Genomic DNA, 19,598 nt, shown 5'->3' on the forward strand with positions numbered 1-19,598 from the left:
CTATTCCCATCCTCGTTCAAGCTATTTAACTCCACCGAAAGACCTGCTGCTTACACGCGAGGTCTTAGGAGACGGGTCTCCCAAACAAACCAAATGTTTGCTTGAAAACAACCTTGATTTCGATATCAAGCTTAGTACTTTCAAATAGATAGATAAAAGGTATTCTTGAATGTATTTTCCACGAAGATAGGAAAACAAGCACAACAATTAATATACTATACGGTTTACAACTGTCTTATTATTTGTCACAATAAATTTTCATATGTTAATGTTTCACTTCTACTTTCATATTTCATTTCATTATATTCCACTTCAGCAGGAGTCCATATATAGGAGAATGCTTCATTTGGTAGCAAGAGCCATCAACACATGCTGAGACCGAGACGCGGCACTAGTCCTGAACGGCACTAGACCTAAAAATCATTTCGCGGCATAGGACCTAAACGGCATAGGACCTAAACGACACAATACCTAAAAATCATTTCGCGGCACAAGTCCTAAAAGGCACTGGTCCTAAACGGCATTGAACCTAAAAATCACTTGTGGCGCTACCGTCACGTCCGTGCCAAGAATACTGTCAATCTGTTAGTCCAAAGTTTTAAATACAATGTTTCATATTACAGAATCAGATTCTAGCTTAGTTCTTACAAGTAATTCGTATAAATACCTATTCTATCGTTCTGAAAAAACAAATAAATAAATAAATAAAGCCTATTGTTCTTTCGTGTTGTTTGCATGATAACATTTGTGTGGTGACAAAATATTATCAACCTATCAAGTGTGATTCCCAGATCTTTTATAATGTCTGCTTTTTTCTATTCCCACACCATTGACCTCGTATTAGTAACAATTTTGTGTTTTTGTTATATACGTCATAACTTTTGCTTTCTTTGTGCAGATTTGAAGTAAATTATTTTTACATATATATTTATCATGTTCAACTCTTTCCGTAGCAAATAGTTGTCATACTCGTAATTAACTACTCTTTACTCGTTTCCATTATTAACAATAGTTTTAATATTACTAACATAGCTGTTACCGTTGGAATTAACTATTACTATTATTATTATTATTATTATTATTATTAAGTATTTATGTATGTGTGTATATATTTATTGCCTTATTGAAGCTTTCGTAATTTGGAAATACACCTCTGGTTTGCTTTAAATATGTTAAAAAGCCTACTTCCCTAGAAAAGTTTGCAGGCTACACCTCTAAATGACTATGTATTGGTTTCTTCAAACGTATTGTGTTGCATATTACATTAGTAATTTAGCGTTATTTGTTGATTTTTTCTGGTTTATACATATCAACTATATCAAAACACACTGTGAAATATAGTAACTGTCTGCGTTATTATATAGTCGGTATTTAGTGTTCACTTGTGAAATATCTAGTGGGCTTTTGTCCTACCTTTGGAAAGCTACACTGGGCTTTGTCCTACTCTTAATAAAATACACTCCACAGAGAGTATATATATATATATATATATATATATATTGCAATTCTGAGTGCTTCCTTGGCTTCAGAAGAAAAGTCTGGTAAAATATGCTTTTTAAACATTTTTATTTAATTCTTTCCTAGGAATTTGTCATGGGATTCTCGTATCTTCATTTGAAAGAAACTAATTTCTTAATCAATTATATAATAAATTCTTAGAATGAAATAGGTTATATAATGTAATTCATGTATAACTGCAGAACAGATAATAATAATAATAATTTTAGTAGTACAAATATAGCTGTTACCGTCGGAATTAGCTACGTTCGTAACATTATTGACAACTAGTTACTGCATCGTCGCAATTTCGTGCTGGTGGCGAATTTCAGAACTAAAGCAGGTGAATGAAAAAGGCACAAAACCTAAAATTTAGGCTCAGTGCCTATATTTTTAGGACTTACGCCGTTTAGGACTTATGAATGTTACCCGATGAGACAGGGTTGGAAATATTTTCCCTCTCTTTTGTAAGACTTGAAAGGCAAAATTACTTCTTGCTTGATTGTACACATAATCATTTTTTTTTTCTTTATGAACTATTTATCAACTTCAGTAGACATGAACTACATTGAACATGTGAAGGTAAGATGACAGTTTCAATTACTAAACCTCCATTATTATTTTAGGATCTCATTCATTCTGTCCAAATACAATGGGAGCTCCCTGCGTAAGTTAATACCAATGCACTGTGCCACACGTGTCAGGAAACTGCACAATGCCATAGGAGGGCTTGAAGGAGCTGAGGCGCAGCGTAAGTTGTCTTACAGAGATGATGTACCTGTGTTGTTTGGTCATATATATATATATATATATATATATATATATATATATATATATATATATATATATATATATATATATATATATATATATATATATATATATATATATATAAATTATTGGTGCACATTTTCAGGTTAAAAGTTTGATACAGTACAGTTTGTACTACATTTCTTCATTGCTTTCCTCATATCATATTCCAAACTCTTTAATGAGCATTATATCTAGATAATAGAATTAGGTTTAAACCTGAAAATATGCAGTTTAGTTAATATTCGCTGAACAATACTTTTGGAAGTATTGTAAAATCCTGTAACTTGCAAGCTTATACATGCAGAGGTTCACACTAATAAAGAAAAAACACTAATTATATTTCACGTTACAATTATTTATTCTGTACAAAAGTCAGTTATAAAATATTTCCCATCATGGAGTATAGTGTAGAGTGGCAAAGGTGCTGAATATAAATAACAGGAGGGGGGAAACATTCACTGTATTGTTTGATAAATTCACTACACATCTGCACACATCAATTATGGGATGTAGGATGCAGCACTTTCCAAAACTTTGTTGTTTCTGTACAAATGATGGGTGTTATGATTTTTTTTCATTTATCCTATTACAAATATTTTTAACTAGCTTGGTTATCAACGGATAAAATCTGGCAGGCCTTGCTGTTAAATCCTGGCATTTGAGCGTCATTTCTTATCAAATCTCAGAAATAGCTCCAGCTGTTTTTTGTTTTTTTAAACTTTTATATATAAATCTTCCATAATACGAAGTCGGAATCCATCCACACGGGTTACATTATAAACATTACTCGCAAAAATATACACTTTGACTGCGTTTACACCAATCACAACGCAGGCAAGTAAAAAATAGCAACATACATATACACTGTTTCTAATGTAAACAAGTTTTCAAGTGAATAAGCTTTTACACACAAAAGAAAAGAACTTTTAACCATATGAAATTAAAAAGGAGCACTTAAATACACAAAAAAGTAATAAATATTTGAATGTATAAAGTGATTACATATCTTCTTGTAAACATCACAATCAATTGTCAAGAGTATACATTATTCTGCATACTTATTGATCTCGACAATAAAGTTTATAGTAAGTTAAAAAAAAAAAAAGTAGTTTTCTTAAACTGATGTCGAGGAACTATGACAGAAAAAAATCATTAGAAATTACATATTGACTAGAGTTTTCTGGTTCAACTACTAATGCAATTTAAAAGCAAAACTACAGAATTTAATTCATTAAATAAAATCAATATCATGGCTTGCTTGCCAATAAGGTGTCTTAACTAACCTTTCATTATCTATATATGTGGATCAAGTGAACAAATTCTGCAGTTTAAATTCTTATTCTGAACTTGCATATATATATTATCGATCTTTTTAAGTACGCTAAAACAAGTAAACGAACTGAAAGCATGTCTTTTTAATTGGTTGCTAAATGTGATAAGCGATTTACGAATTACGAATTATTATCCACCTTACAGTGATCAATCGATCCATTATTCACACATTAAAGAAAAATCTGATTACGCTCATTATATACATAGACGAAAAATTACTGCACTTCATTTTGAGAAGTGAAACTTAAATATTTCTAAAAAATAATTCATTTACCGTAACTTTTAGTTGTATATTATTTCGTATGCGTTTCTATTTGTTACTCTTGCATTATGATGTTGCTGCTCATGCACAGTCAGCCAAGAAATAAATACTGTAGCATAAACTATTTTTGTCTGTCTTTCACTTTCCCCTTTCTTTCTTCAGTTCTGACACATTTTAGAAGCTTATAACATAAGGAATATTTTAATACCATGACAAACCAGAATTAATTATTCAATATACTTATTCATTTTTAGATGTATTGTTCCGGTTTGAGAGAAAAAAGAAAAAAAAAGTTCAAAACAAACAAACAAAAATATGTTGTGTGTTTTTGCAGACTCACTAATTTTAATGATGAAATGCATTACTGAAAAGGAAGATTTGTAATGATAGGGTGCTACTTGTTGTCTGCAGGAACACGTCAATCACTTGACACAAAATTTAACATAATGAAACAGCATTAACAAAAAATGAAAGATATACCAAAGCTCAAAGTTTAAGATGACTGCCTATTTGCAATACCAGAATAACTTCGGAAATCTGAATAATTTATTTTACGCTAACTCAGAACGATATCATTACAGTTGACAAACAAAATGTTATCATTAAATTTTGGCTGCTTACGAAAAATTAATATGTATATATAAAAACGGACTTTGTAATTTCGCAATGTGTTGGAGAAGTGTATAAAAAAATATTAATTTTACAATCATGGTCAAAAGTTTCTTGGCCATCATATATTCAACGTAGGATTCCCAAGAAACTTTTGGTTACAACAAGTAAGCTCTCCAGGTAGAACACAAAAACTGGTAGACCACTGAGTGCGCTGAACCAAGCTGATTACCAATTATATTAGGTTTCCAACTAAACTATTGCCCAAAACTCTAAAAGGGGGCAATTCTTTAAAACAAAAGTAACTAAAAACGAACAACAAAAAAGAAATTTTAGTACAATTTAGATACGATCCTCAATGCCACCTACGAGAAATTGAATTTTGTGTTGAAGCATTGTCACAATCAAAATTTGCACGAAGGTACATAAAAGTAACCCTTAGTTCAAATTTACTATCCGAAAAAAATAAAATTTAAATATCAAGTTTCACACCAGCCACTTTGAGTCTTTTATTGAGGAAAAATATTATAGTCTCAAAACAGATAACAATATATGTAGTACCTCAATTATTTGTCGGAACGAGCGTTAACTTATTAAATGTTACCTGTCCATTGCTGAAGCTATATATCATGTACTAGATTCTTTGAACGCCACTATGGATTTTTGTCATAACAGCTTAGTAGGCATTATTTTCTGCCTGTTTACAATAGTCAAGAACTTAAAACAGAAAATCTATATGGTTGAAAAGAAATAGATTTTGTTTGAAAACAAATTATAAAGTAGAGATCAGAAGAATGGTATAAAGTGATCTGCAAATAAATCACTTGGATAAGTTCTTATCGATTGATATATGTATATATATTTATATATAGGTGTAAATATATATATTTATATTTATCCATTTTCAACACATAATTCAACATTCAATCTTCAACTTCACATATTACACATCATATTACTGCAGGCTTCTGACAGCATGGAAACTCAGAAAAGATTGTTTTCATACAAATATACACCCCAATATATAAATATTTAGGTATGAAAAAGGTATAAACATAAAAAAAAAAAGAAATTATATATATATATATATATGTGTGTGTGTGTGTGTGTCTGTGTATTGGTGTGCAAGGATTGCAATGTATGTGTTTATGCCTTCTTCATTACTATTTTCACATGACTAGTATTTAGATACGACAATGTCACATAAACAACAACGAAGATGATAAAATAAAAAGACATGTTCATAATTACTATGTTTTTTTCATCCTTCTCCAGATAATGCATAAAAATAAACTGAAGCCTTTACCGTATATATAAAACAAATAATCCATCAATCACATACTGCAATACAGCGAAACGTATACCCCAGCCATTTATGCACGAATAGTACTTCTATAGTGATTCGAAGAAAGCAATAATAGTAATAGTTGTTATAATAAAACTGAAATTCTTTGTGTGTGTGTGTGTGTGTGTGACTGCAATTATGTCTAAATTACATGCGTATGCATTCTTCAAATTGATAGCCTGCAGTAATAATACTCTCGTATCATGAACACAGTTGTGTGTCATTATTGGTATATATATATATATATAAATATATACTGTAATACTTAAATTATAAAACATGTAGTTTTGCACACTAATGACCATAAATAACTTACAATTCATAAGTTGAATGAATTTAAAACGAAAATTAAAAAAAAAAAAAAGTCTTCAACTTCTATTGTCATGATAGAAGGGAGATTCTGGCGAATGTATTTTGAACAGAGATTATTATTATTTTTTTTAGTACTGCAAAATAGCACTTTCAGACAACTAAAAGGAGGGGGAGTGGTAAATAATTTAATGGCTTAAGATATTATATATATATATTTTTAATTTTAGGTATCAACAAAAAGAGACATACGGTATACATAAAGAGCTACATTTGCTTGACGTATGATTCGTGTAGCGTATTGAAACAATTCGTATTTTAGAGAGATTACTTTGGATGTCATTTGTAATACAAAATAAAATCCAATTAACCGGGCCAAAACGTATTACGTCAATAAAATCATATGCATCCATGACGTGGGAGGCACTGTGGTTCACTGGTAAAATGCTTACGTCTGGTGCGAGAGTTCTATCTCAGATCATGTGATTTAGTGGTGTGCAGTGGCGTATTTAGGGGGGGGGGGCTTCCGGGCTTAAGCCCCCCCCTTCCCGAAATCTTACTTACTATAGTAAAGTATATGAAATATCTTGCAGAATTTTCACATTTTCAGGCAAAGCCCCCCTTCGAAAGTTAGCAAAACCCCTCCCGAAATAAAATCGTAAATACGCCACTGGTGGTGTGGTATCCATATGTGTACTAGCGGTTCTCCCGGTTCCTCATGCATTCTCATTTTACCTAATCTTTCATCATTCACTTTAATTATTCCGTCTACTATGTCGCTCAGAACACGAACAGGGGACGTAAAATACGTAGTACAAATGCATTTATGACATTTCCATATAAAATACAAAGCAAGTGAACACTTTTCAATAAACAGCCATAATGAACTGAAATTAAAAGGATAAACTGAGACTTCACAGAATGAAAATTTTGTTTATTCTTTTTCCACAAGGAACCAAATCAACGAAGTTGATTTTTTTTTCTAACAAGATCATCATGCTATCATTAAAAACCTAACAGTATAAGTTTATCGCACACGCCTATCTCTATTTTTTTTCTTTCTTCTTAATTCTTCGATTACCACCACACTGCCTCGTGAGTGTACTGTTTGGAAATTTATGCTTATTACATGTATGACAAAAACAAGAAAAGTGTTGGATATAATGCTTCGATACAATATCTTGTGCGTCAGCACTTCCTAATCACGAGCGCTAAATGAAATTTAGGAACCTAATAATCTAAAAGGAGAATCTCGTTTCTACAAATAAATCAAGTTCATGTACTGAAGGTAAAAAAATCCTAAATACTTTTACATTTGCGAAAAATTTGTGTGTTTATGTATGTATAGTTTAATAAATGTGACTTATCTTTAACTCCTTTAAAGAAAATGTAAATTGAAAATTAATAACGCTAATTAGGTCACAAATTTTGTATCTATAATGTAACAACAATGACTTAATGACTAATAGACGTCGAAAGTCAACAGAAATACTTTTACGTACTGTTACGTAGTAAAACGGAGAAGACTTAGTCTACAACTGAAATTACTTTTAAATTTTGAAGACATTTACGTTAAACTAAGGATACGCTATCAGCAGTTTCATTTATATTGCAATTTTAAGTAGTCACTGTTCACACACTAAAATTTCACTTTTAGCAGCATTCAAGTGCCCTATCGTCGGACAGTATTTTGATTTGCTCTCTCCTGAGCACAATATATGAACATTCGGATCGTACATGAAAGTAAGAAAAGAAGTCAAGAAGTCCTAACAGTAACAGGGTATTTACAAAATAGGATATTTCCAGATGGCAGAGAGAGGACTGTGTGGGAATAGTAGTAGTATTCAATCAGAATAAGCCAGTTAACTCCCTCCAATCTTTAGTTTACGTACATATTTTTTTCTATGTATAATTTAAATAAACCACAGCAAACAAATCCGTTTATGGCACTTAAATACTTATACTCCATATATACACATAATTACATAGCACAACTATCATGATGTGGCTTCTACAATGTGTGTAACTTAGCGCTTTCTTTTCTTTTTTTTCTTTTTTTAAAAAAAAGATAGTCATTTCCTACCTGTGCAGTTTAAACTACGCATTTGTTCCTTTCACAGAGTAACAAAATGCATGTACAAAATTGATGAACAAGTAACAATTAAGTTGTTGCCAACACTGGAAAAGGGTTGACAATGACTGTTGCTGCATGTCGTATCACATCTCTGAGTCTCATGTATTGTCATCCTATGGCTATGTGTCAAAAATAACGCATACATTGAACAATTCTTATATGAAAGCATGCAGAATATGAAGATGAATCCCAGTAAGAGTATGGAAGAAATATGCCAAAGAGGTGTACTATATATCATCAGAAAAGATCACCACTGCGAAAAAAAAAATATATACTGGCCAAAGGCACTCAGGCATACTGACCACTACACTTTCCACTAGCATCTCTTGGTACGTTCTTTAAAACTTTTTTTCCCTTTCAATCTTAATTTCCAATAACAATAAATAGTGCTGTCACAATCTATGAACAAAACTACCTAAATTATTAATTTGTGTAGATCACCTAATTTCTTTGCAGACTTCAATTTGCTTCTAAAGACGGTTAATTTGGACCTCTTAATAAATTACAACTATGTTTACATAGTGCAACTCTATTCCTTCACTCATATCGAACATCAAAAGACCAAGTCCTCGCACCACAATTATGAAAACAAGTATCTTATATGCACGGAACATGTTAATCATAAAATGATACAGGACACAAATATTAATGTCTAACAGAATACACACAATTTTCATTCTACGACCTTTATGGTAAGTAATTTAAAGATGTATATAAAAAAAATGTAGTATAATTCCGTACTGTAATAGAATTTGATTTCAATCCGCGACTTAGAAGAAAAAAATCTAGAGTGATCCATTTTATTGGATACTTAACATGTAGATGCGTTTTTTTTTTTTTTTTTTTTTTTCAGGCTACAAGTAATGATGTATGAACATGTCTTACTATTGATATGATATACATATTAAGTCTTCTTATCTTCAAGAAGAATGTTCGTAGATTAAAAATACAATAATACACAATTTTATGCGACCAAGAAGTCTAAAAATCAATACGTTCTAATTTGAAATTTAAAACAATGTAGAAAGATTTGAGCAATCTCTCAGATCACTTGTGTTGGATACATTCATTACTGATTTTATACTCATTTCAAACATTTGAAATGTATGAATATGTATTCTTGTTCTTAACCACCTTTGAACTTTTAGCTTAAGAGTGGACAAAATGTAAACACAATTTAAGAATTAAAAAAGTACTGGAATCAGATACAAATTAATCGACATTTCGGAAAGCATATAACAGCACTAAGTTTTAGGTATAAAGAAGCCAATTATAGCTTTCTCGATTTTTTCTTTTTGTTAAATTTTAAGGCACAAATCTTACCGTACCTTTAACAAGAGATGCTGAGTTTAACATTATTCTTAAACTCTGACATATCTGTTTTAAAAATACATTGAAAATAAGTTTGTATTTTTTCTATATATATATTTTTTTCACCACTTGTGCACATTTCTGACATACTTTCTAGTGATATTTTTCTTTCTTTTTCCATTTGCTGCACGCAACGCTGTCAACCAAGATTTTGAAAAGTTTTCTTTGTAAATATTTTGTCTTCTTTTTTTTCTTTCTTTTTTTTCAAAAGTTTTACAACAAATTCTGCCTGACACAGTAATAAGCAGATTTCAACAGAACACAGAAAAATAATTGATAGCTGACAATCCACAATATAATTTTTTTCACAGTACCAATCTAGATATATTTGTTTTTAAAATTATTTTATCACGTGTATTTCTATGTTTGTGTTCTAGAAAATAGGTCCTTACTGTGTAACAAGGCATCTATGAGAATAGTACTTCCTTACAATAACTTTTGTTTTAAAACTACTTCTATCACAATGTACTTTTCGAGAGTGTTTTAGACACATACATACATTTTGACATTCATTCTTCTTCAATCTCTCTTTGTTGCAAAGAGAGATCTAAATTACTCTTTATAATTTCTTTTCCTGAAAACGTTTGTTTAAAGAAGTTCTACTGCCTTTGTAAGGGCTGGTTAGTGGATGACCATGATGATGAATTGATGATATGAAAAATGGATGTACACACGACAAACTGGAGAGCTCCGGAGTTACTCAACCTGGGTATATATAATTTCTTCCCTTGATTATATCTTTTTGGACTCACTACCGTATTTATAAAGTATATAAATTTTAATCATATACACATGTTGATATTCATATGTATATATTAATATATATGAATTATAAATTATCGAGTTGACTGTATACACTTGCTCACATGGCTTTATCCAAAAAGAATATTTAGATCTCACGTTTTTTTTTTTTTTTTTTTATTCTTTTACACAAAACTAACAATGTCATGTATTTGGACTTTGTGTATATATATATATATATATTTATATATATATGTGTGTGTGTATGTGTGTGTGAAAATGAACGATATTCGTTTACAACTGTACACAGTTTTTTTTATATAGCAATGCCTTCTCGGTGCTTTTATGTTTTAATCTTCTTTACACAAGCCAACAACACTGACATTATCGATGTCCATTTTAATCACCAAAAATCAGTGCAACACATTTGAAACTAGAGCTCATATACAGAGTTCCTGGCTGTCCACAACAGTCATTTCACTTTAGTTTCTTTGTTTGTTTAAAGCAGAGAGACACGTCATACAATTTCAACACTACTACACAATGTATTTTTTTCTTTTTTTTTTTCGTCTTATATTCTGTACATATTTCGTCAATTTGAACTAGATTATTCCAGTCTTAATGGGTGACTTCTCCCATCACAGGTTTACACACGAAAAAACAAATGGACCGACGAGCAAAGAAAATAACAGTATTTCATTTATTTTCTCTCTCTCTCTCTCCTTCTCTCTCTCAATCTCTCTCTCTCTCTCTCTCTCTCTCTCTCTCTCTCTCTCTCTCTCATATAGACTTACCACGTCAGTTGCGCAAAGGAGGATGTTTCCGTGAACCCCTTCCGAGAGATACCAGATGGTGTTCTTGGGTTATGTGAAACGGTTCCTCCCTTACCTAGGCAGAGAAGCCACATACGGCACATAAATAATGTACAACTATATTACAATCAAGTCTTCTGTGGATGGACTTTCCCACCTCACCGCCCGACTAGTCGCACTGTCAGGTACGCTAGTAAACAACTGACAAGAAGCCAGCTCTCCTGCCTCAATTTTTCACCACTATTGTTGTACGTAAGTTCCTCATTCTTTACTACTTCATTTGGACGCTTGTCATATTCATCTGAAAGAAACAGAAAGTCATTAAGGATTTTTATTACATAAAAAAGTACGAAATATTACTTAAATGAACTTACAATAAGCGTTTTAGAAGCTCGTTACTTATTTACTTTGCGGAAGTGGGTTTCATATTTCAGTACCATTTTCCTAAATATTATTTCTTTAACTGACGTAATTCTATGTATGAACCATAAACAAAACTCAGTACCCTTTGACATGTAAGTGCATAAAAAAAACTAGAGAGAAAAAGTCACCTTAACGTTGAATATACATTGCCTTTTGTCTGTATTTCAAATGCCGGGTATCGTAATTCAAATTGAAATACATTACATAACTAAGTTAACTGATTCCGTGCTATGCAAAACCGAGTTGTTGGACATCTATTTACAATAGATTAAATTCAATTTGTTTTTCGCAAAAATTTAGGATCATAAAGAATAACAAAAATTTGGTTTCTTCTTAAGATCTGAATTGGCAAACCTATTCCCAAATCCTAAATATGCATAATAATGGAAACCACTTAAAGAAAAACCCTGTTGAAAATCGCGTTATGCAACGTCTTCACAATGTGTTAAATAAATGTTAACGCAATGGCACGGCGTACTGATTATACTAACTTACCTAGATCAATGTTGAATAATAATAGAAATCTACACTGGAAACCATTGTATTCTAGAAAAATTATTAAAAACGCACACAAATTTCAAAATCTACTTGTTCGGATCAGTCGTTTGCTGTAATTCATGATTATTTAATTTGATAAATTCAGAAATGAACAATATTTCAACTCGTTTTTTATTTCATTGCAGTCATTATTGGTAAGTAGAGTTCAAATATCACATAAAAGAAGTTTACTAAATATTCATACTGATTAAAATTTACTTAAATAAATAAATATAAATTTGATCAGTAAGACTATTTTAACTATATGCTGAGAGCAATATAGTAATAAATCTTGAAACCGAAACACTGTTAAAATATAGCTATAATTAAAGTAATAAGAACAACTATTATAGTGATTTTTCTTTTAAATCACAACATTAAATCTAAAATTTATAAAATATAATATTTAGATTGGAATATACATGTATAAAGAACAAATAGCGAACGTTATAGAAGTTAGACCAAACTTCTGATGTATTAAATGTATTAAAAAGCATATCCATAAAATAAAAATTTTAGTCATTTTTGCAATTAAAAAAACATGAAAAATTAATTTGTAAAGTGGATCAATCAATACTCAACCAATACATGACAAAAATGCATTAAGGCACAATCAACTAATGAACAATACGCATTTCGCGATAATTCCTACTTAACCAATGTTTGATTGCTTGGTTCATGCGGTACCAAGGCTGTACGAGTCTTGGATCTATAGCTTAGCGTGGGATACGAACAACAAAAGCTCCCACTGGAAATCGAACCCGGGTTTCCCACGTCTAATCAATATTTTAAATGGTGTTTAAATCCATATTATGTACTGAAGAATAGATTACACTTACATGAAACCACTGGCTTAGCATAATTGTGTTTGTCTTGAAATAAGTTTTTGCTATTCTGATTTTTTTAAGGTTAGGTTTCCTTTGATCTCTGCCTGACTATCGACGTGTACTTATTTACATGTGGTTTCTAGCTTTGGTGAGTAATTGCCCTTGGTCTGATATACATTTTTTTTTTCGTTGAAGTGTAAGAAAAATTGAACTCTATCAGAATATAAAAATATTTTCGACTAAGAGTAATTCTACTTTTTGTGTTACTATCACTATCTCATTTTAATTTGAGAATAAACTGAATCACTGCTTCACTAATCAATAGACAGACTCGAGAAAGTAATACATGTTCTTAGCTATTGAAAACAGTTTTAAGAATGAAACATGGAAATTACAGTTTGCGCTATAAAAGTTATCCCTCTTTATATCATTTAATCCGATTTACTCGTAAGTACAATGCAAATGACGGGATCGTATATAAACGCTATAGCAAACAAATATTCGTTATAAAAATGACTGTCACTTCGACTTAAATAGTACTAGTTCATTCTAGAAGTAATTATCCAGCAACAGCATTTTAAGAGAACAAAAAAATGAGCGCAAATATCGAATTTGATATGTGCGTCCAAAATCTGTAGAATGAAGCTATTATCGAAGATGTTAACAGTTTAATGCACGACTTATGTTAATAATACTCTCCACAATTTCTTAGGAGTTTGTTGTTTCGTCAAATTCAAGTTTGTACATTGGATTCAACAACACATACCCATGTTCTATTCTCAATACTGTAGACAAAGATTGACGAAGTTGATTCCTGAACTTTTGATCATTTCTTTCATGGCCAGTTCATTGGAAGAAAAGAGAAGGAAAAAAGGGAAAGGCAGATAGTGGTTCTGGTTGAAAAAAAAGAAAGTAGTAAAGAAAGACAATAAAAGAAACTGGTCCTTGTTTTTCCATGGATCTGGCTTGTCCACCTTCTATGCGATAAATATGAACTGTTCTCCTTCGACAGCTCTCTTAGGAAAAGAAATAGATCTAATACAATTTTCTTTGGAGATTCTGCAATCGTAATCAGCTGAAGGAAGCTGGAATGTTCTTTCATTCAAGACTCACGTAGTTTTTCTTTCTTTCCCTTCCTGGCTACCTACCTACCTACACTCCTTCAGCGCGATGGATTAGCCCGTGTTCTCTCCACAAGGAAAGTCAGTCTGTCCTCAGGACTGTCAGTTGAGGAGGGTCAGAAGACTGCCCCATTTATTTTACTGTCCCGCGGGGTTCAGGGACCTCTGCATGTTACGCTTGTCCATCACCATGGACCCCTTGTCGGGAGCTACAAAGAACTTGGAAGACCTCAATTTAAAATGCAAATGCATCTTCCTCTCTCGTCCATCCTTCAAGTTTTAACACCGGAAAGAACAAGAATCAGGGAAGGATCGAATGCGGTTTTACACTTTGTTAATTGTCAGCATCGGGTTTTAGAAACAGGAAATCTCATGAATTGCTAAATTAATACGTTGTATATGATTGTGTTCTCTGTTACATACCGCCAGTGTCAATCATATATTCTTGCAAATCATATAATACATACGTAGCAACAGCTGCTATTTTAGTAGTCCTTGTAGTTTCTTGAGAGCTGTAAACAGTACACGTAGCGCTTCAGTTGCTTTTTTCTTTTTTGTGTTGTTTTACGATAATATGTATAAAGAAATTGTCTCCCTTTCATCGGTGCTTTTTCTTTTCTTATATTTGTAGCGGTTAGTCATTTTAAAGTGGTAGCAAAAACTTTGGTGACGAAAAACTTATTTCATACAAAATGAAGCTATCTTCACATAGTACGAAAAATGACAGAAGGACATGCAAAATGAATGTATAGTGCGGTTAGTTTTAACCATAGTGTCCTACATACAGTTACACATTTTGCATGTACATTTAACCTACAAAATTATGAAAAGTTTGTACACTGAAGAAAAAAAAAATCAAGGCTGACACAAGGTTATGATGTCGCTAATACTTATGATCTTTTCTGATATTTTATAATATCAAATAAAGTTTAAATACCACCCACCCCCGTTAAAAAATGAATACCTGGTACCCCACTTACTTCATAAGCACTGCGATGTGTAGATGTCCAATAAATACTCAGTAAGCTGACCGACCATACATTAGAGATTTTTTTGTGGAATAAATGTTGACCAGCATACATAAGCTTTATTGTAGTTCGAGAGACGACTTTTTTTTATTTTTTTCATATTATTATTATTTATTTTTGTAACTTTATGTTGAGAATCTTATATTTTAATATGGCAATTTTTCTCTATATCCTGAATGCAATTTCTTTTTTCTCTTTTTCTTTCTTCTCTCTAAAGAAGGGGGGGCATGATGCCTCAATAATACATAATGTCCAAACTCACTGGCTTAGTATAATGTCCGAACTTATAGAAATTTTGTGCGCTTATTGTGGTCTGAAATATGATGGAAAATGTAAAAGATACGTCGATTTACGAGGAATTGAGTTATATGCCTTCACAAACCTAAAGTTACAAGAGGATAAGGAAACTCATCTAAAAGATAAAAATGTATGTGAACAAATGGTCAATGAAAATGTAATTATATAGGGACTAAAGTAGTTTTCCCACCGTTGTTGACCATCTTAAAATATTCAAATATGAATATCAGTAGACGAAAACACAAAATCCATGCTTATTCTATTTTAGCAGTAAGTTTTAAAAAATGTACCTAAAAAAATATTTCATATCTAATCTGAAAATCTCCAAACAATTTTCACTTAACTCTGGTTTTATTAAAATACCATCAATATGTTTAAAGGTAACAGACGCACTATATTCAAATTTTGTCCATTTATGATAAACGAAAAAACTAAGAACTGACTAATTTTTTATGTATTAACAAAATACTTACTGGTCTTCTTTGTTGTGGACTTGACATTGTAGTTTGGCACATCCAGGTCTTTATATGAGGTCGGTCTAACCGTGGTGGGAGCTGTTGTGGAGGTTGTAGTGCTAGTGATAGTAGGGGTGGTAGTGCTTGTTGTAGTCGTAGTTGTGCTGCTTGGGATGCGGTTAAAAACGGCTGGAAATTAGAAAATAAAAAATAAAAATGTTATTTTTTTCCACCGCTTACAAAGAGTATTTCGAACGCTTTGTGCAGATGTGAAAGCTACAATAGATCTACAAACCACCATTTGAAAAAATAAAGCCTTGCATCAAAAAAAGTAATTATACAGTGGCTGGAAAAAGTGCTTCTCTACCCCTAGATTTTCTTTTGGTAACTGGAATGAAAGAACCAATTTGGACTTGATCCAAATATTCCAGAACTATTAAAGAAAGAACAAGCAGAGGCTCGTATGCACTTTTGTTAGCGGTTGTACTGTCTCTGACAAAAATAATATATCATATTCTACATGTAGATAGTGCACATAGTATATTTTCTTTTGTCGTAGGCTGTAAAGGTAATATTATATATACACACTTCTCAAATATATGCTCTTTTTTAATACGAGCCTCTCGTATTATTTTCTAAACAGGATATAATAAGAATACAACGTCAAAAAAATGAAGCATTGAAAAAGTATAAACACAGTTTACCGAAATTAAATTGCATGTCAAACACATCTGTACAGAATTTACAAAGTTCAATAAAACAGTTTCTTGTAAAAGTAAAAGCTATCATGAACGTCAATGTTTATAAATACATTGTAACACAATATAATGCAAATCCATTGTAACTTCACAACAGCAAAGTTGTAAGTTCGGTATCACGCTAAAAAAGACTAGCCTAGGTAATCCATATCTTGTCTATTTTACCTGAATAAAACTTTTCAGCGTGATTGTGCAGGCAAGTTTCACAAACAAATACATAAAATTTTACGAATGAAACTGATACTACTATTTAACGTTCTAGTATAACTGTTACCAGCATTGAAATTTAAGTTCTTTGAAATAAAATTACACGTTCTCATGTTGTAGTAGATTTTCGTCCTTTTTGACGGATTCACTGCAATTTGAAGAGTTTCATCGAGTTCGCTGTACAGCTATTTAACGAGAACGTTGCAATGGCATGCGGGTGACCGCAGAGAGATTTATCTCGATCAAGATAAGCAGACATGATGAAGAGAAACCCCAGAGAAATGCTACACACTGAGAAGTAAATTGTGGCGTGTCATTTCAAGTGCATGACCGTCCAAGAAGTGGTCACTATACAGTCAAGCACGCAGATACGTTTACGAGTGAAATGGAACTAGAAAACACAACTTGCTACACATTATTTATATTACACTACACGAACAGAATTTTATAATACACTCACAGTAAACGTCTTTACTTACAGTAAACGTATGTACAGCTTCCTTTAACAATATGTAGGTCATTACGTTATTATTTGTTAAAAGAAAAAGAAAAGAACAGCTACACACACACACACACACACACAAATGGGATTTTATAATAAGCAATATTATTTTAAGTTGTTTCGTAAATATATTGTATGCCAAACCTACTTCTAAGACTACCCACTTCGAGATAAAAATGCAGGTTTCGAAAGCTGACAATTAAAATCAGAACATTATTATTGTATGATAAAGATCCGTCATAGGTACAAATGCAAAGTGAACTTATTTAACTTTCAAAATTGTAAACATTAAATCACCCATTAGCTAGGATTGAATTTCCGTTTCTACTTGAAAACTGAGAACTGATACAGGAGAACATTGTCTTCCTGAGCTCAGACATCTTCAACTGATTTATCTACGTTTGAAGTCTATATTGTATACTTAGAAATTAGTAGATAGTGTCTAATACTAAATGAACGATTATTACTATACTTACTCTGGTTCTGAAGATCTTCGGGGCGGCAGCAAACCTTGAAGACAACCTTCATGTTGTGAGTTGAGCATCGGCCACCAATTCGGCGGTGTAAATCATCCTTAGAGGAAGTAGCTTAAAAAGAAAGAAAAAAAAAAAAAACAATAATGTTGGATCTATACGTCGATCAAAATTTGTACAGCTAAAACCATACATTTTTCCAATTACTTACTACTAGCTAAAACTTGTTACGATGATCACCTGCTTAAGTTGGCCGCTTATCTGATAACTATGTAGGTAACAGCTACTTTTCAAAATTATTAATCCATAAGTTAGCCGCAGTTATTAGCTTATACAGACTGCACTGTGTTTTCATATATTTTTTGAAGAATAGGATAACTTCGTCCATATGTCAACTTCTGTCGCATTTCACGTAATTAAAGTTCACAGTTTTACATTTCACAGTTTTATAAATTTTAGAAAGAAGTTTTATTAATATTAAAAAAAAAAAAAATATTGTTTCATGACAGAAGCATTATATTTGTTATTGATGAGAAGACAACGTTCATTAAACATTAACATAAGAAATAATATTTATCATTATCATCAAAAGCTGGCATTGTATCAAGCGTGCATACTTCAATCATTCTGTATGCTAAGCTGAAAAATCGTGAAGAGATCGTATGACGTCATACTACTCTGAGGCAGAATACAAACTGCAGATCAGACTACCGATCATGTAGTACGCAGAAAGATTCTTTATTTGCAGATACAAGAAACAACGCAACAACTAAAATATACCATGAACTAACTTAACAGAAGACAGTGGATAATTGGATAAACTCATTTATAACATTCCTTGGAGAATTAACACCCGCAAAATATAAAATATTTATTATATATTCCCATTCTTATATGATACTAAATTGATTGCTTTTGTTACAGGGTACATCTAATTTTCTTTGTCCGATCTTTGTAACTTTTTACTTTGTACACTAGGCGCGAAAAACAAAACTTCATGAGCCCGAACCAGTATAGTTATTTAACTACATACATTATTTAAAGTACAACTAAAGTTTCTCTGATAAGCAAGTGTATACTTATACTCCCGGATATATGGACTTGTGTGACCAGAGAATTTGCGTTTATTCAAAAAAAAAAAAAAAAAAATCTAAATACGTTTTACTGCAGTTCCTTCAGAAATGTTTATATGCAAAAAATAAAACTAATAAATTACTTATTTATTAAAATTCCGTACTGACACACAATCATAGTCAACGTCTTGCGAATAAAATCAGAAAAATAAACACACTGCTGAACAAGACTGCACTTATTTAATATAAAAACACATTTACACGTGACGTTTCGATCTTCTATCCAAGATCCTCATCAGTTATTTTTCTAAAATTCCGTATTTTACGTTTTTCTGCATTACACTGGTAGAGGAAAAAAAAAAAAAAAAAATCGAACATTTTTGAGCCAATCATTCAAACTTAAAATTCATCGTTTATCCATTCGGATAAGGTTTTCAAAATGTATTTCAAAATGTATTTATGTATGATTTTATGCTTTAGAAAATATGAAATTGAGATTAACATGTATGAAGTACACACATTTAGAGAAAAAAAGAAAAGGTAATATAGTAGGCTATACGAAGAACTAAGTTTATAGAAATAACATACAAAAAGTCAATAAAAATAAAGAAAGCCAATACTTTCAGGAATTAGCTTAATCTGATACGAAAGGTAGATATCCCGTATGCAATC

At 31.6% G+C, this 19,598-nt stretch overlaps 1 protein-coding gene across 1 annotated transcript in view; it reads right to left on the reverse strand.

The window, feature by feature from the left end:
• Positions 1–2,644: 2,644 nt before the first annotated feature.
• Positions 2,645–19,598, reverse strand: part of Ephrin (ephrin) — a 283,079-nt gene continuing 266,125 nt past the window's right edge. The window contains exons 4-6 of the mRNA XM_081761740.1: positions 17,857–17,967; positions 15,932–16,102; positions 2,645–11,526 (exon numbers count right to left, since the gene is read on the reverse strand). Of these exons, the coding sequence (XP_081617866.1) occupies positions 11,384–11,526; positions 15,932–16,102; positions 17,857–17,967 (425 nt within the window). The 3' untranslated portion in view covers positions 2,645–11,383. The remainder of the gene's footprint in view (positions 11,527–15,931; positions 16,103–17,856; positions 17,968–19,598) is intronic.

This window comes from Thermobia domestica, chromosome 6, assembly GCF_964235325.1.
Source record: "Thermobia domestica chromosome 6, izTheDome1.hap1.1, whole genome shotgun sequence".
NCBI classification, from domain to species: Eukaryota; Metazoa; Arthropoda; class Insecta; order Zygentoma; family Lepismatidae; genus Thermobia; species Thermobia domestica.